Genomic DNA, 18370 nt, shown 5'->3' on the forward strand with positions numbered 1-18370 from the left:
CACAGCACTATCTGAACTGTTTTCTTGGTACTCCACGAAGGCACTCCTCCAAGCACTTGACACAAATTAACTGCTTCCAGCAACCCTACGGGGACCGGTGTGCTATTATAATCTTCATTTTACAGATGGAGAACAGGAGGCACAGAGAAGCTTAGGAAGCTGCCTCAGGTCACCGAGCTTGTGAGTGGCAGGCCATTAGCCTGACTCCAGGGCCTCGCGCACAGCCCCGCGCTTTGCCACCTCTTGCTAAAGTTACCAAGCGGGAGTCTTGGTCCCTCCTCAGCTCTGCCTGCCGTGTGGCTTCAGTTCAGTCTCTTGTAGTCTCTGTTCCTGTGACTAACAAATAATGTGACTTTTTGCACTTGCAGAAGCTTTTCGGTGGTGCAGGCGATGGGAACCGATGCCCTTTCTGCATAGTGTCATGTAATTTTCATCATCACCCGATGGGGTAGGTATGACACCTCCATCTGAAGATGAGAAAGCCGAGGCAGAGAGGTTAATTAACTCAGGGACACGCATCTAGTAAGAAACAGCCAGCATGCAAAGCCAACCAATCCGGCCGGTACATGGGCTGGGATATTCAAGGGGTCCCAGAGTCAGTCAGTTCCCAGGAGGGCGTTCTGTCCAGACCCTCCCTCCACCTTAGTGGGCATCTTGCCACGTGCAGCCTTTGCTGGGCTTGGCAGCTTCAGGGCCCCCAGAAGCCGCCCTACCCCCAACCGGTGACCCTTGCCCCCTTTGGCCACCAGACATGGCTTCTGCGTCACGTCGGGGAAGCTAGGATCCCCGCACCCAGCCTTGGACGCAATTGGCAGCAGCTGCAGGAAGCGGACTCGCCCAGCATCTCAGGTGTCACACAGGAACCTTCACCCTGAGTCCAGGCTCCCCCCTCGCTCCCCGCACCCCCGGCCCCCCCACCATGCTCCCTCACTGCTTCTTACTCAGCCCTAACTGTGTGCCCAGCTGAGCGCCGTGGCCTTGGGGAACCCAGGCTGGCCGCCATGACGGGCAGACAGGAAGGATTCTGGGGTGGGAGGACGGGGCTGGGACTCAGGCCGCGGGGACAGGCGAGAACTTGGAGAGGAGAGGGGGTAAGGTGCGAAACTTTCCCAGGGGCCCCTGAGCTCGGCTCTCCTGCATGAGCAGATGCGTGAGTGCCCGGGAGGGCAGACGAGCGTTGTGATCTCCGGCGAGTCTGCCCACCTCGCTGGCGCATGGAGGGTGGCGAGTACCGTGTGTGTGTGTGTGTGTGTGTGCGCACGTGCGTGCGTGTGCGTGTACCATGTGTGTACTGTGCACGCGTGCGCGCGCGCGCGTACTGTGTGCATGTGTGCCGTGTGTGTGTGTAGGGTGTGTGTGTGCTGTGTGTGTACCGTGTGTGTGTGCGTGCGCGCGCGCGTGTGTGTGTGTGTGTAGGTGGTCACCTGATGGGCACCCACAACTATCTTGCGCGCAGTCGTCGTCTTACCCCCATTTTAGAGAAAAACAGAGACGACCTGCCCATAGCTGGGCAGTAGCAGAGCTGTTTAGAGCAAGGATTTACCTAACCAGGCGTCTTAGAGCATTTGAGGTAGGAGTGGGTGGGAAGCATGGGGGTCGGAGGGGAGCAGAGGCTGGAGACGCCCTCTTCCTCCTCCTCAGGGTGGGCGGGTCAAGGGCCTTGGGCAGGGGCTCGGGATCCGGCTGTAGCCCCACCTCTGTCTGACTTGCTGTGCCACCGCCACAAGTTCCTTTCCCTGTCTGGGCCCCAGCCTGGTCTTCTGAAAGCTGACTAGGTCCCTGTGGGCCCTTAGCGCTGTGCTGTGCTAAGTCGCTTCAGTCGTGTCCGGCTCTTTGGCACCCCTTGGACCGTAGCCCGCCAGGCTCCTCTGTCCGTGGGGATTCTCCAGGTAAAAATACTGGAGTGGGCAGCCATGCCCTCCTCCAGGGGATCCCAACCCAGGGATCCAACCCAAGTCTCTAACATCTCCTGCCTTGGCAGATGGGTTCTTTACCACCAGAGCCACCTGGGGGTCCTCCTTGTACCTGCCCGCAATCCCCCACTATTGTGGGAGGGGACCCCCGGGCCCCGTCCCTGAGTTTACTCCCCGTCAGCATCCTGAGCAACACTCACGGTGACCGGCAGGCACTTCACGCACGCCCTCTCGTTTCATCTCCACACACTCCCCCCGCCCCGAGAGGAAGTTCTTATTTCCTGTTTACAGATGAGGAGTCTGAGACCCAGAGAAGGCAAGGGGGCAGCCAAGGCCCCACCAAGGGGAGGTAAGTGGGTTGAATGAGGGCCCCTGATCTCCACGCCTCCCAGAGTAGGTGGCCACCTGGCCCAGCAGAGTCCACCACTGACTTGTCCTCTGACCACCAGGCCTTCACTGACCTGCATGCTGGCCATGCACGCCTGGGGCCGACTTCCCATGGCTCAGCCTTTCCACACGTAGGGGCTGGTGGCAGGCATCAGAGTGAGCCCTCTGCAACCAGGTGGAGGGGAATATTACTCCTGAAACCAGGCAAGACCCCGTAGGTTCCCAGAAGTTTATGCGTTTAATGTTCAAGCTGAACGTGGACCCTATGAAATGGGCCTTCTACCATCAAGCCCATTCTACAGATAAGGTAACTGAGAGAGGGGAGGCCACGCTACCTCCTGGTAACAGAGCAGCAAGTGTGGAGTGGGGGCTGCACCCTGGTATCCTGGCCCGAGAGCCACTGTGCTCCAGCCCTCCCAGCACACAGGAAACAGGAAAACAATAGCGGCCAGGCGGCCCGTAATTGAGGATTTCACTGTACAGGACAAACTCTCTGTGCCTGAGGGAAGCTGAGCACGGAGGTGATCAAGGTTTCAGAGAAGAAAGCCTGAGTCCTGGGGACCAAGGGGTTGGGAAGGGCGGGTCGGGGTTGAGACACTGGTCTTCCCATATAGGTGCCTGATCCATTTGAGACACCGGGGGCCCCACCCTAGCCCACCTCCCTACTCCCACACCAACCTTGCCCCTCCCATTGCACAGATGGGAAAACTGAGGCCTGAGCTCTGTCCAGCAGGACCCTCTGGGGGTATCAAGCTGAAGGGAAGAGTTCCTGGGGGGCCAGATGGAGGGGACATGGGCCCTCCTTGCCTGGCCTGGGACCTTTAGCTCTCCAAGCTTCCAGTCTCTGCCGATCCAGGGAAGGCTTACCCTTCCCCCACTCCAAACTGCCACGGGCAACACGAGGGGCCAGGGCTGCCCTTCGCTAGAGGCCTCCTGAAGCATGCTTCAGCCTCCAGAACCCGCCCAGGGAGGGGGCCACTTCACCAATGGAGGAACTAGAGCTCAGAGAGCGTCAGTGAGGTGCCCGAGGTCACACAGCAGAGGGGAAGTGGGTCTCTCTTGAGAAGGGGGAGAAGGACCTGAGAACAGGAGGAAGGAAGGTGCGGAGGAGATGGGGAGGGGGCAGGCTCAGGGGTCCTCCTCCTTACACTTCCCTGCCCTGGCCTCAGCCTTCCAGGTTGGCTTTCCCTCCCCTTTCTCGAAAAAAAAAAAAAAAAAAAACAGCGGGCAGCTGGCCCTGAGTGGCTGCCCTCACCCCGGGCAGGGACGAGGTGTCTTCCTGGTGAGGCTCCAGTGGGGTGTGGCCTCTTGGGAGGGGCCGGGAAGGGCTGTTTGTTCCTGGGCAGCCCAGGTTCGGGATGGCTTTATGGTACCATCTGGACGATGTGGCTCGGGCGGGCCTCTCTGGCCGTGGGCCAGGGCGGGGAGGGGGCACCAGGGCACACTGAGGAGCTGCCCCCCAGCTGTTGCCTGGCCCCACGAGGAGGGTGGGGGCCTCAGGTGGCATGAGCCGGGCACTGTCTGCAGAAGATCTTGTGAAGCAGGAACTAGCCGCATTTCACGGGCGGGGGACACTGAGGCCCAGCGGATCAGTGAACTGCCCCAAATCACACCTGGCCGGGTGTAAGTGACGCGGAGCCCACGTCTCACCCATCCACCCGCCTCTCAGCACCGTCACAGGAGTGCTGGGCACCAATGGCAGGCCTGGAACCAGAGGACGTGGCCCAGATGCCCTGAAGCCTTGGGCCAGGATCTCCACCTCCTCAGCGTTCCCTTTCCTGTACCGTCAAATGGAGATACGATACACCTTCTGGGCCAATCGATGGGAGAAACGGGTGACAGTATTTGTGCGTGAGGACAGCAGTCCCCGGGATGAACATGGGTTTCCAGTGGCTGACCCCACAGGGTAAAGCCCTACCTCGGCATCTAAGACCCTTGACAGCAGAATGTAGCTCAGGCCTTTCCACCTCCATCCTTGCCCCTTTCCCTCTGGGGAGTCTGGGCAAGTCCATCTCCTCTCTGAGCCTCAGTGTTTCTCCTGCATCAGATGGAGTTGGAGGGGGTAGATAACGTTCTCGTAGGGGGTCCATGAAGGCTCCAAGGAGCCCCTGTGGGAGAAAAGACATTATAGACATAGTGTCTTTATTTTTTGGGGCTCCAAAATCACTGCAGATGGTGACTGCAGCCATGAAATGAAAAGATGCTTACTCCTTGGAAGGGAAGTTATGACCAACCTAGATAGCATATTAAAAAGCAGAGACATTACTTTGTCAACAAAGGTCCATCTAGTCAAGGCTATGGTTTTCCCAGTGGTCATGTATGGATGTGAGAGTTGGACTATAAAGAAAGCTGAGCGCCAAAGAACTGATGCTTTTGAACTGTGGTGTTGGAGAAGACTCTTGAGAGTCCCTTGGACTGCAAGGAGATCCAACCAGTGCATCCTAAAGGAGACCAGTCGTGGGTGTTCATTGGAAGGACTGATGCTGAGGCTGAAACTCCAATACTCTGGTCAAGTGATGCGAAGAACTGACTCACTGGAAAAGACCCTGATGCTGGGAAAGACTGAGGGCAGGAGGAGAAGGGGATGACAGAAGATGAGATGGTTGGATGGCATCACTAACTCGATGGACATGAGTTTGAGTGAACTCCGGGAGTTGGTGATGGACAGGGAGGCCTGGCTTGCTGCGGTTCATGGGGTCGCAAAGAGTCGGACACGACTGAGCAACTGATCTGATCTGATCTGAAGGGCCTCAGAGATATAATGTGAGACACAAGGTCGGGGACAGCAGGGTTTTCAGAAAGGGACTTGGGGAGCCAGCCGGGTCTCTTTCCTCCCCCAGCACCCTGAAGTCGCTCTTTCTAGGGACAAGAGCACTCAGGGCCCAGCATCTCTGCCTGCAGTGCTGAAAGCCACTTCTCTTACATGGCTGGTTTGGGGGTAGGCTGGCTCCATCCAAGCTCGCTGGGCTGCCAGGAGGTCTGCCTGGTATGTGAGGGTCTGGGGCCTCCTGGAGTCCATTCAGCCACACATCTAAGACCTGGTCTGCTAGGGAGGGCCACTCAGAGGAACCCACGGGGTCCACAGCCTTGGGCCTTCGACATTCACTAGGTGTCTGGACCCAGCAGCGTTTCTTTTTTTTTTTAATTTTACTTATTTAATTTTGGGGCTGCCCTGGGTCTTCGTTGCTGAGCACGGGCTTTCTCTAGTTGTGGCACGAGGGCTTCTCATCGTGGCGGCCTCTCTTGTTGCAGAGCACAGGCTCAGAGCTCATGGGCTTCATTCAGTAGCTGCTCCCAGGCATGCAGAAACTTCCCAGACCAGGGATGGAACCTGCGTCCCCTGCACTGGCAGGAGGAATCTCAATCACTGGGCACCACGGAAGCCCTCCACTAGCTTTTCTAAACAGCTCTGGTCCTGCGCAGGACACCTCCCCTCCACACACACTCCCCTGTGAGATTTCTTGGTCTCATCTCCAGGCTTGGGCCAGGCCCCCTGGGCTGAGAGTCCCAGCACCTGACACCTGCCCCGGGGCTTTTCATCTGGAGCCGTGTTCATCCCCTGCCCCTCAAGGGTCTACAGCCTTTGGAATCGGGGCCACTTTCCTGAGGGCTCCCTTCAGCACACTCACTAAGTGCGTGCCTGGTGCTCCCCGACCAGCTGCTTAATCTCTATCTACGTCCTTTCTCTGATTTATCTTCTCAGTACTTAGGGCAGTCTGAACTGATCTTCTTTTTTTAAGTGTTTAATTGATTGATTTATTTTGACTGCGCTGGGTCTTAGTTGCGGCATGCAGACTCTTAGCTGCGCGGCATGTGGGATCTAGTTCCCCAATCAGGGGTTGAACCCAGGCCCCCTGCATTGGAAGCGTGGAGTCTTACCCACTGGACCACCAGGGAAGTCCCTGAACCAAGCTTCATGAGGTTTGGGTCTGTATGATGGCTGTCTCTCTCCCTCAGAACGTCAGCTCTTTGGAGGCAGGGCCTGGCCTGGCTTATCCACTGCTCTGATCCCTGCCGAGCAGGGGGTGGAGAGGCCTTACCACTCCCTCTTGATGGATCCCAGGGCTGGTATTCTGTGTTCTGAGAATTAACTCCACCCTCCCCCTTTCACTTGAGTGACCCCCAGGAGCATTCTGTTGTGGCAACCCCAGTAAGTTCAGAAAATGTACCGTGTGCTCCTTACCAGAGACTAGATGACTGTGGGGTGAGGGCGGAAGACTCCGCAGGAAGAGGCAGGAGCACAGTTTGTCCGTGTGCACGTGTGTGTGCGCTGTGCTGGGTCTTAGTCGCGCCACTCGGGAGCTTCGATCATTGTTGCAGTACGCAGGATCTTCACTTGCAGGATGCTGTTAGTTGGCGTGCGGGATGTCGTTCTCTGATCAGAGATTGAACCCAGGCCCCCTGCCTTGGGAGTGCGGAGTTTTAGCCGCTGGACCAGCAGGGAAGTCCCAGCACAAGGTTTTTCAAGGTAGAGATGGACAAGTTCAGGGCATATACAGAGAAGAAAGTGTTAACTGTCTCCCCAGTATCCATTCTCTTCTTTCTTACTAATGGAATCCCAATTACCTTGGATGAAATCACGCCAGCATTTCTTGGAGACAGAAGGAAGTTAACCAAATTCTGGCCAGGGGGATATAAATAAGTTCTTGGGTAGGGATTCCAGGACAGTTCCTTTAAAAGGGGACTGAGTCCATCTTTCCTCCTTTCTGCCTGGAATGGGAATGTGATAGCTGGAGCTGTGGTGGCTACACTCTGCCAGAAAGATGGCCTTGAGGCCAGAAGCCAGCCCTGACGTTAGCTCCAGACTTCTGCACTTAACGAGAGGGAAGTAAATCCCCATCTTGTTCAAGCCACTGCCGTTCACGTCTGTTACTTACAGCTAGTTGCAACTCCTAAATAACTCAATAGGGCCTGTCATTATCTCCTTCTTTGCCATTTCCTTCTTTGTCTAGATGGTCTTGGGTAAGCATTTCCCTTAAGGAGGACTTCGAGAAACTAAAGGTGTTAAAGGAAGGGAGAACAGGGCCAAGACATGAAGCCAACCTTGGGAGGTGGTCAGGGGGTCCCTAGGAGAGAGATCCTCCAGAGACAAGCCAGGCCTGGGAGTGTCCAGGGAGGGTGGCGTCTGGAGGGACCCTACTGTCCACTGTTGCATTCAACAATAAATATGCAAATAAGCCTACGGCGTATGTTTGGGACATGACACCCAGGGCGCACACAAATCCCAAGTAGCTCCACCCCATTCACCCAAACACACACAGCTTTGTTTGGAAATGCTGTAATATCCGGAACTGTGCCAGCGCCTCCCCGACTGCCACCCTGGCCCCTGCATCTAGAGCGGTCTGGTCCCGGACCGGAGTATGTGGCCAGCCCTGGAGTCGGGTGGCCAGGTCCCAGGGCCAGAACTTGGGTGGGCAGAGATGCCCCTCTGCTGGTTAGGGCAGGTCCATGAGGATGGAGTGCGCAGGTGGACAGGGCAGCTCATTGTCGAAGCCTCACCTCCTACGGGTGACGAGATGGAGCCCAGAGAGGAAGAGTTGGCCCACCAAAGTCACACTGCCCCGATGGGCGAAGGGTTCAGATGCCAGTCTACACTTCACAGGACCCACAACTGGCATCTAAAAGGGTGCCATTATTTTGTTTTGGCCATTCTCCTTGCCTGGAATGCTCTTCCAGATAGCTGCAAAGCTGCTTCGTATCCTTCCTTAACCCTCACCTTCTCCATGGGGACCACCTGTTTAAAGCTGCACTTCAGGATTTCCCTGGTGGTCCAGTGGTTTAGGGCTGCCCTTCCACTGCAGGGGGACACAGGTTCAATCCCTGGTCAGCAAACTTAAGATGCCGTGTGCTGCATGTTATAGCCAAAAAAAAAAAAAAAAAGTTGTATTCCCCCCTCTCACCCCATCCTTTCCTGCTTCTCCCTTTCTCCTACCTAAATGCCATGTATTTCACTGTCTGTCAGCTCCGTGATGCAGGCGTATTCTGTGTTGGTTTCACTGTTGCATCCTCAGTACCTAGGACAGGGCTGGGCACCAGGTAGGTAAGTACTTACTACATACCTATTCACAGAATGAATGGATGAATGAATGCATATCAAGCTTTGCCATGAGTGCTCCTTTGATGGAAGGCACGAAGAAAGTGTTCAGGTGGCTTCTTTTGGGGCAGAAGTGTTTTCAAATGTATCTCTCGCCCCATGGATACACGGTGCCCCAGGGCAGGAGCAGCAGCCCTGAGCTCACAGAGTTCACCGATCCTTTGATCCTTCCTGAGCCAAGTTGTGCCCTTTTAAGGGCAGATTGAAAACAAAGCTTAAGTTGTCTCTGCTGCTTTCCTCATGGAAAAAACAAAATAGGTTCGTCCACCCCTCTATGACCATGGCCCTCTATCAGTGTGAGGTGGGCACTGTGTAAGAAGAGCCATCTATGTGGTGTGGTGGTCTGAAGTCAGAGCCTCCAGTCTGGCCACTGCTGAGTATGCGACCAGGAGCCTGAGCCTCAGTCTTCTCATCTCTTAAATGGGAATAATAATGATACTTATTGTAACAGGACACTGGCTTCTCTTGTGTGGCTGTTGATTGACAAGGCACACAGGTGAGCCTCCTGGGGGAGTGGACACGTTCTAGATCTTGAGTGAAATGACAGTTATGATTCGTGCACTTAAGAAAGAGTTCATTGGACTTCCCCTGGTGGTCCAGTGGTACAGAACCATCTTCAATTCAGGGGACATGGGTTTACGATCCCTGGTCCGGGAAGATCCTATGTGCTTTGGGGGAACTAAGCCCGTGCATCACAACTGCTGAGCCCTTGGAGCCCAAGAACTGCAACTACTGTGCCCATGTGCCAGAACTGCTGAAGCCCAAGTGCCTGAAAACCTGTGCTCTGCAACGAGAGGCCACCGCAAGGAGAAGCCCGTGCGCTGCAACTAGAGAAAAGCCTTCGCACAGCAACAAAGATCTGGTGCAGCCAAAAAATTAAAGTGAAAAAAAAAAAGTTCATCAAGCCAAATCCATTGAGTTTTATGTTCTTTTACTGTGTGTACAGTACACACCAATGACAAAGGAAAAACCGTGCTTCAGAAGTTTGTTGTGAGGATCGAACAGAACTTCAAACATGCCTGACTCAGAGCGAAAATGTAAAAACCATCAACTATTATTGAGGATGAATGTGGGAAACAGGTGTGAACTTTGGTGTGGGCACATGCTGGTGTGAGAGGACGTGACCCCGAGGGCGTGTCTGTGTGTGAACTAAGGTCGTGTCCCTGCACGCGTGTCAGTACATGGAGGGCACAGATGTTGTGTGAAGACACGTTCCTTCGTGTGAGTGGTGCACAGAACTGCACATGTATGTTGGATCACATGCTGCGAGTGTGGGCATGCGTGTGCAGCTGTGCAGACGGCTCTGCTTCTCTGAGCCCCTGTGTTCCACACAGGACAGAGCTTGAATGCTGAGCCGAGGGCACTGGGACTCAGCTGAGCTCGTCACCCTGGGTGAGGTGGTGGCTGGCTGGCACAGGGCCTGCTCCCCCACGCCCACCCCATCCAGAGGGAGGCGGGAGACGGAAGGCCTGACTAAGAGCTCCTGGCGCCCACTCCCTTCCCACAGCTAGAACTTCTCAAAGATGCAAATTCCACTTAGGTCCATGCAAACGAATCCCCAGAGCCAAGGCTGCCTCCCCTGGGGCCCAACCACCACCACGGCTGGCCTCACTGGATGCCCCCAGCCTGGATGCCTGGCTTGGGGATCGGAGCCAGCCAGAGTCACTTCCTGCTTCCCAACCTCTCTCTCTTCCCTGGGGGACCTTGGCTCCCCCACTGGCTCAGGTGTCCTGGAGGCAGCCGGGTTGGGGTGCAGCTGACACTGGCCGGGGGGCCCTGGGGAGAGAAGGCCCCTTCTCGCTGGGCCCTTTCCGGTCTCACCTTTGGGGATACACTGAATGGTCACTGTTCCCAACCCAAGGCGCTCAAGGGAGGGCTGGCTCTCTGAGACCCTCCTGCATGGGCTCCTCTCACAGGACACTCAGCCTACCCCACTCCCCACCATGCCCACTTTGCCCGTCTCCCTCTCAGGGACGTGTCTTCATCAGCCCTGGAGGACTCATATCCAGGGTCCTGGCAGAGGCTCAACACACGCACACACACGGACAGCCCTCTTGACCTATCTTGGTAACCACTGCCCCGGCCCTCCTGGTTAAAGCATGCTCAACTGCCAGGAAGCCAGGATGTGGGGAGAGAGGTAAGTGAAGACAGAAGCGTGCAAGAGCTGGAGATGCTCAGGGGGTCCGGGTGCCTTTGGAAGCAGGAAATGCCACGAGGGTGGGATGCCAGTCTATCTTGGTGCCCACCTGTGGCCGGGCCTGCGTCCCTGGCCCTGATACAGTCCTTGCAGGCACCTGGAAGCAAACGTGTGAGCCCCGGCGCTCCGCCCTTGGAAGTGGTAAACCACAGCGGCCGAACCAGTTCCCACAGGCTTCTGGGCTGTCGTTCTCAACCTTGAGCGCACCTGTGAGTCGCTGACCCCTCTCTAGGAGCCCCCACAGTCTGAGGTCTGCGCTGGACTAAGCAGTGTATGCCTGCAGAAGTCAGGCCAGTCCCACACGAGGCTGTGTCTCCTACACAAGCGGTCGTTTCCTCACTCAACAAGCGTGCTGAGAGCCCCTGAGGACCGCCTCCTCCCCCTCGAGTCTATTCTTAGAGGGAGCTGGACCTTCTTCCAGAACAGTCCTTTCCTGCTTCCCAACTCCCACCCCGACCAAGGAATACCCTCAGGGCAAGGACTTGCTGTGGTCCTGGGAGAGACTCCTGAGCAGGCTGTGGATTTCTTGGACTCCGCCTCCCAAATGCCCAGGGTCCCAGTCCCCTTCTCCTTGGGAGCTAGACCTCCATCTGGAGGGTCACAAAAATAACAGTGGCCACCACATACTGGACACTCACCTGCGCCAGGTATGCAATGCTAAACTTTTACGAAGGGTTTTGATTTTCATGATCCCTCTGGAGAAAAAGAACTGTCCTTGTTCACAGGTTAGGACATGGAGGTTCCGAGGGCTGACATACACTTGAGCGATCACAGAGCAGAGCAGCAGCAGAGCCCGGGTTCAAAGCCAGGCTCGGTGGGCAGAGCTGACACTTGCCCTGGAGGTGTGAGGATTTGGAAAAGCTATTGGCGCGGGAGCCAGGCCAGGCTGGTGTCTTATCTTTTCCAGACAAGGCCTCGGCCACGTGGTGCCCTCTGCTGGCCACGGGCCCACCCGCACCAGCTCCCAAGTGGCCGCACTCCCAGCACCCCGGAGGGCTGCTCCCGCCCTCCACACTCCCCCTTTCTGTCTATCTCTCAGCTCAGGGCTGGGAAGACATCCCTACACAGCTCAGCCGGAGTCCCCTCTCTCCACCGCTGTGTGCGTGGGGGGCCTTGGCTGCTCAGAGGCCTCAAGCAATCACGGTCCAGCCTCTCAGGGATCTTAAGCATCTTGGCTGTTGGCCGGGGCTGGTGGGCCCGGGGTAGGTGAGGGTGGCACCACAGGGCCCTGCTCCTTGGGCCCCAGGCACACAGCCCCGCCCCTCTCAGACTTCTCCCTTTCCCAAAGCCCAGCTGGAGGAATTCCTAGAGTTGGCTCTGGGGCTCTAGGGATTTGGGCCACAGGAAGTAAGCAACAAGCTCCTGGGGCTCCAATCTCCCCCCAGGCCCCGGCCACCTGGTTCCATCTAGTCCCTCGGTGACTCTATAACCATCCGCAGGGACACAGGGGTCAGGGACAGGATGGGGATCGGATAGGAGAGCGGTCAGAGCGGTGAGTCAGGGGCGGGGGGTGGGAGGTGGGGGCCGTTGTCTTTAAACTGTATCTATTTGGCTATGCCAGGTCTTAACTGTGGCATGCAGGATCTAGTCCCCTGATCAGGGATTGAACCCTGGCCCCCTGCATTGGGAACGCAAGAGTCTTAGCCACTGGAGTAAGAAGTCTCCTTGATCAGAGATCATTGCAGAAGGGAGCTGGGGCACCCGGCAGACTGAGGGAGTGTGTGACACATGGGGTCAGGTCCGCGGCCACTCCTCTGATGACCTCATCTGGTCCTGAGGCTTTAAATGGTCTCTGATGACTCTGCCACACCGTCTCCTGCCCCAACCTCCCCGCTGAACTGCGGGCTGTGCATCCATCCGCCACCTCTGCACCCTCAGAGGAGCCCCCGGACACCCCTGGGAGAAGTCGAGGTTGCTTACACCATGCTCCCAGCCTTCACACGTTTCCCAGGGAGTCGGAACACTCCAGGGTTACCTGTTCACAAACTGAGCACCAGGCTGGCTGCTACGTCTAGAAGGTTGTAAGGGTTAAATGAGGTCATCCATATAAACAGTTTAATAGGAGTTGGTCAGCCAATAGTACCATAATTATGGTGGACACTCAGACATTTATTGTTTGTGATGGAAAAACAGAACGCTAGAAATAATATTTAAGGCAGAAATCACAGCCTTGGATAAACCCTGGGAAATGTCGGGGAGCCACGGCCCAGCTTGAACATTACCGTTCTAAAAGATCTCAGCTCCCTCCAATTCTCGTGGGTCTGGACAACACAGCCCTGGCTAGATCTGGCTTGGTCTCCTAGCCCAGGTGGCTGCAGGGGTGGGTGAACCCCTTCAGACCACCACCTACTATCCTCACGTGAAGTGCGGTCGGAGGACTAGCAGAGCCCATTCACTAGGGTGCTTGTTAGAATGGTGGAATCTTGTCCTCTTCCGCAGGATCTACTAAATCAGAATTTGCATTTTTAACAGTCAGGTTTGAGAAGCACTATTCCAGATCACAGAACCTCAGAATATTTTTAAAAACCTGTGAGTTCCACCCAAGTCCTGCTTTCTAATCCAATACATCTCCATTTTACAGAGGAGGTATCTGAGGCCCATCCGTCAGTCACGCTAGCTTGTCAGAATCCATTCTCTGAACACTCTTGACTCCCAAACTCATATACCCTTCTCAAGCAGCCTTGCCCGCTCCCTGCTCTGGTGGTGGTGGTGGTTTAGTCGCTAAGTCGTGTCCGACTCTTGCAACCCCATGGACTGCAACCTGCCAGGCTCCTCTGTCCATGGGATTCTCTGGCCAAGAATACTGGAGTGGGTTGCCATTTCCTTCTCCAGCTCCCATTACTTAATTATTGAAATAAAGGGCGGCCATGAGTGCCCTTGGAGCCTGTTCTCTTGGCCGCCAGACAGGGCTGGACACCACGCGGTGTCTGGGAAAGTGGCCGGGTCAGAGCAAGCAGATAAAGGAGGGGCCTTCCCAAGAACAGGGTGGGAGGCACCCAGCACCACCTGAGCTGGGACAGGGAGGTGGCCGAGAAGACCTGTTTGCTCTGCCTGGAGGGCTGGGCCCACACCACTGCAACCTCCGCCACCACACCCCCAGACAAAAGCTCGGCTGAGCGCCCTCCCTGTCACCTAGCCCCCGTGGGAATGGTTCCGGCCAGGAGCTACCATCAAATCTGCTTCTTTCTCCCAGGGCCTGGTGACTTCTTGACAGGTTACAGCCCCAAAGACAAACAGATTCTGCCAAGCAAATAACTGTCCAGTGGCGGAGGTGTTGGGGAAGGCCTGGGAGTGGGTCTGAGCTGCCAGAAGACCCAGGTGACAGGGTGGGGGCCCTTCTTCTGCAGAAAACAAATAGCCGCGGGTACCTGGAAGGAAGCAGGATGCGGGAGCACTCACACGGCACGGGCGGAGGCAAGGTGCTCACCCCAGGGGTCTCTGGGCCAGTCTCCCTCGCATTGGGCTCCGTGTCACGCTATACAGAGACCTTGTGGCCAAGACCGGTTCTTCTGTGGCGCCTCTGTCTCGTGTAATCTGTGGCCACAAGTTTCCTCACCAAACTGCCCACAGGGCGATGGCTGGGGAATCCCCCTCCCCATACCTACATCCTAGACTCTGGCTCAGCGCCAGGGCCACCATTTAGAACATTCAGCTCTGCTAGACAGGGTGAAGGCCCGCAATTAAGTGAAAACGCCAGCATCTGGGAGCCGATGTGCTGGGTCCCAGCCTGGGTGACAAGTAACTCTCTTCCCCCTCTGATCTCACTTTCCCTTCAACATACACACAAGAGTGATGTGGCTGAGGACAAAGCTGAGTTCTGAGCTCCCAAGAGTCATGAAAGCATGGATCTAGTGAGCCCACCATTTGCTAATGCATTTGTCAATTAAGTTTCTTTCATGCTACAGACCTTGAAACCTGCCTCACCATCTCCTAGCCAAGGTCATAGGTCTGTCTCACAAAAGTACATGGGGGTAGGATCCAGATTTGCTTGTCAACTGCCTGGAGTGTGGGCCCTAAATGGTTCTGCAAAAATGCATCTAATCTGAAATCAACCAGAACTACCAAGGAAACACATCAGGGAAAAGGTTCCTTCTCTTCTAAGTCCCAGTCCCAACTCAGCCTTGTCTGCTTCTCCAGTAGGAGAGGCTGGTGGTGCTTGGTGTTATCACCCCCACACCGGGCCTGACATGCAGCACGTGTCCACACAGTGCCCGCTGCTGGTCCACACTAACCGGTACATCTGTGCTGGGGATGGGGCAGTGCCTAACAGAGGCATGGCAGGGGCCCTGGGAACCGCAAGGCCACTGCAAGGAGATTCTGGTCACATGACCGGGTCACAGAGCAGGCTACACAGGGCTTCAGGGCGCGATAAAGTCACTGACACACATGAAAATAGGGTTTTTGTTTCTCTTTTTTTGGTGTGTGTTAATTTAATCATACAAATATTCATTTATACAGTAAGGAAAAACCTCCTCATCTTCATCTCCTCCCAGGCACCACGAGGCCCCACCAGGAACACCCACCCAGCTCGCTTGCTACACGCCAGTGTCCAGGAGGAAGCAGCAGCTAAGCTGCTCCAGCATTCACCCAAGGAAACAGCAAAAAGGCAGGGCGGGGTGGGGCAGGGAACCGGCTTGCACTTCTGGGGCCTGGCAACCCCACCACCCTCTCCTGCCGGGGCTCACACTCGATTTGGGGAGGTGTTTATTCTTAAGCCCTCTCCCCTCCTTGGCCATCCTGGGGCCACACCAGCTGTTCTGGTGAGGTTCTTTTCTGGCTACAAGTGCCTTTGATGGACTAAAGTTTACGGCCAGTCCTTGATGGGGGAGAGAAAGCTTGTTTCTTGTAGAAAAATGCCCCAAATTCAACTGTCCCCGTGGCAAAAAGAAAAAAAGCATGCACACGTGCACACACACCCACACACACCTCACTCCATGCACACAGAGAGGTTCCTCGCAAGCCTGAGCCCCTCTGCCTCCCCCGTGGACTCAGGTCCTGAAGGATGGCGCATGCCTCCCCTCCTGCCTGCTAGACACAGGTGGTCCTGCCCAGAGGCAGCCTGCCATTTGGTAAAGAGTCCAAGAGGAACTGAGGGGGTAGCCTCTGCCGTCCCACCAGGATGGAAGAGGGACTCCAGGACTTGCTCGGAACTCAAGTCAGAGAGAGGAGACAGATGATGGTTCAAGGGCCTCCAGGTCCTGGGGCAACCTCAGACTCCTCCCACCCCTACTCCACAGCTTGTGCATGCTCTGGTCTCGGCAAGGAGCCCACCTCTCTGAAGACACATACAGAAATGGTTTTGTTCTTGGGAGGGAAGCCCACATGCTTGGGACAATTACCTTGCCAGGTGAGATTGCCTAGAAGCAAGAGGAGGAGCAGGAGCCCCCTGGTAGGGCCAGACCCACTGACGGTGACCTGGAAGCCAATGCTGAGTAACCAACGGCAGGCAGCTCCCCGTGGGGCAAGGGGAAGGGGTGGCTGGTGTGGGGCAGATCAGGAGGCTGGGAACCAGGGGATGTGAAGCCTCCTGCCATCCCATGCGGGCAGCTGAAGATGTGATGCCAGCAAGCCAGGAGGGGCTGAGCGGGGGTGTGCTCCAGTGGGGGCAGTGTCTGGGAGGCTGGTACCAACAGTGGTGGCAGTCTGGGCCTGGCAGGGCCTTCAAACAAAAAGCCATCGTGAGCCCCTGGCTCAGGCCTGTGGTAGCCTGGGAACCCAGCAGGGACTCCCCTCTCCTCTGCTGGGAATGGGGTGCTCTTGGTGTGCATAGAGAGTGGGTGCCCCAGGGTGAGCCCTGGTCCACCCCAGCTGCACCGCCCTCTCAGCGCCTGGCTCCACCCTCCCTTGGGGTTCCTCCAGTGGACCAGAGTTTACTCCCCCTTTATTCTGGGGTGGGGGGGAGGTGGGGAGGCATTGGGGGAATTTCATACAAGCTTTTCTCTCACAGTCAAGCTTTTAAAAAAACAACAGTCTCAGAAGAGAATGAGGAGGCACAAACAACACACACGTTCAGAACTCAGACACCCAGACAGACAGATAGGCAGGCAGACCCTCACCCACACCCAGGCTATACGACCCCTTGCCTCATCGACCTGGCCTCCCTGCCGGTTCACACCCCCGGGGAGGGGGACGGTGTGGCAACAGGCAGGCGACCCAGCAGCCGCACCCTAGATTTGTATCCCGGCTATCAAACCAACCAAGACTCAGGGAAGGAGGGGCTGAGAAGAGAAGAGGGCCTTTGCATATTCTTGTATCTTTGGCAGACAGCTGTTCTGGCCTGGTTCCAGCTCCCCATGGAGGCGTCCACATCCCAGCCTGCTCAGAACCCACAGGGTGCCCGTGGGGCCACCCGTTCCTGTGAGCAGCCGGCCTGTCCGCCCGGGCTCCGCGGGGCTGCCCCGAGCCCGCCTCCTCCCAGTCACTAAGCATCCTGCTTGGGGCAGGGTCCTTTCATTCCCGGCAAAACGTGGTCTCCAAGATCACGCGGTCAGTAAGCGTGGCCCTTCCCTGTGGCGAGTCCCCCACCTGGGGCTACGTTTTCATACCCGAATAACACAGCCTCCACTAACAGGCTGAGAAGACACCGCACGGGACGACGGCAGGGAGACACGGGGGAGGGAGCTGTGTGACAACCGAGAAGCATGGGCACCTTCACACCCGCCTGCTGCACACTCGCTGGTGAGCAGCACCGACCCCTGCGTGCAGGCACAGGGCGCACATGCACGCATGCACGCACGCAGCACAGAGGCACCGCTCCCAGAGTGAATGGGGAGCCGCTGTGTGCCGAGCATCCGAGAGAGCTGTGCGGTGAGCGTGCCGGCGCCGGGAAGGGAAGTGATCTGAGCTGTTACACGCGTGTGCAGGCGGACACCTCTCGGCCTCAGAAGCTCCGTCACCTGCGCTCTGTCCTCCAGGCTTCCACTGCTGGCCGCACAGGGAAGTCTGGTCTTCGGAGAGGTTCTGGTGGTAACAAGCCACAGGGTTGACGCATACAAATGTCAAAGGTGTACATCAACAGAAGATTAAAGAGAAAAGAGGAGGAAAAGCGTGGTAATTCACTGGCTGGTGCCATTAAAAAAACGGGGTCAGAGACTCGAGGAGTCAGGAGGCAGGTGTCGTCCTGCAGCGCCGACCCGCACGGTCCTGAGCAGGCCGCGCCAGCTTTTGACCTGAATCACTTCCAGAGCAAGCAGCTATTCTATAAACAGCATGTTATCCCTTATCTAAAAAAAAAAAAAAAAAATAGTAAAAAAAAAAAAAAAAGTGGGGAAAGAGGGGAAGAAAATTAACATGTGCTCAAAACTACAACCTGTCTGTAGGCAAAATAATTTTTGTTTAAAAAGATGGCTTTTTTCCCCCATTTAAACATTTTTTTCTTTTCCTTCCCGAGCAACCTAGTGACTTGTTAGACTGACACCTAACAAACGAAGCCCAAAGTGGCTGCATGGATCTCTTCTTGGTAGCCTCAACACCACTCCTGCGACTCGGCATTCACACATGCACACTGAGTTTACTCAAAACTAGTCTTTTCTGCGTCTTCCTCTTCTTCCAGGACGGGGGTCAGAGCCAGGGGTCCGTGCGATGTGGTCTGCAATCCAGAGGAACCCCCTGCCCTTCCCCCCCCAGAGTCAAGCCTTCTTTTGTTAGTTTTTCTTCTTGCTGACACCCGTTTAAGACTGGCCGAAGGGGTAAGGCCCGTGGAGCCCCTGGAAGAGAGTGAACACAGTCAGTGGTGGCAGACAGCAGGGACAACGAGGCAACCAACCCGAGCAAAAGAAC

The 18370-nt window shown here is 56.1% G+C and overlaps 1 protein-coding gene and 1 long non-coding RNA gene across 5 annotated transcripts in view; both read right to left on the reverse strand.

Moving 5' to 3' along the window:
- Positions 1-9364, reverse strand: LOC147346621 (uncharacterized). Its single transcript, XR_015153027.1, has 3 exons — positions 6484-9364; positions 4219-4408; positions 1-467 (listed from the first exon to the last, which is right to left on the reverse strand). It is a non-coding gene; the product is annotated as an uncharacterized LOC147346621 (long non-coding RNA).
- Positions 9365-14984: 5620 nt separating this feature from the next.
- The window catches only part of ILRUN (inflammation and lipid regulator with UBA-like and NBR1-like domains), a 106109-nt gene continuing 102723 nt past the window's right edge, over positions 14985-18370 (reverse strand). For all 4 annotated transcript variants that reach the window (XM_086371240.1, XM_086371236.1, XM_086371238.1 and 1 more), the window contains one exon: positions 14985-18297. In XM_086371240.1, the coding sequence (XP_086227366.1) occupies positions 18262-18297 (36 nt within the window). In that variant the 3' untranslated portion in view covers positions 14985-18261. The remainder of the gene's footprint in view (positions 18298-18370) is intronic.

The sequence above is a fragment of the Bos grunniens genome, chromosome 23 (genome assembly GCF_055505025.1).
Source record: "Bos grunniens cultivar Pamir isolate PY7600 chromosome 23, Bosgru_T2T1.0, whole genome shotgun sequence".
NCBI classification, from domain to species: Eukaryota; Metazoa; Chordata; class Mammalia; order Artiodactyla; family Bovidae; genus Bos; species Bos grunniens.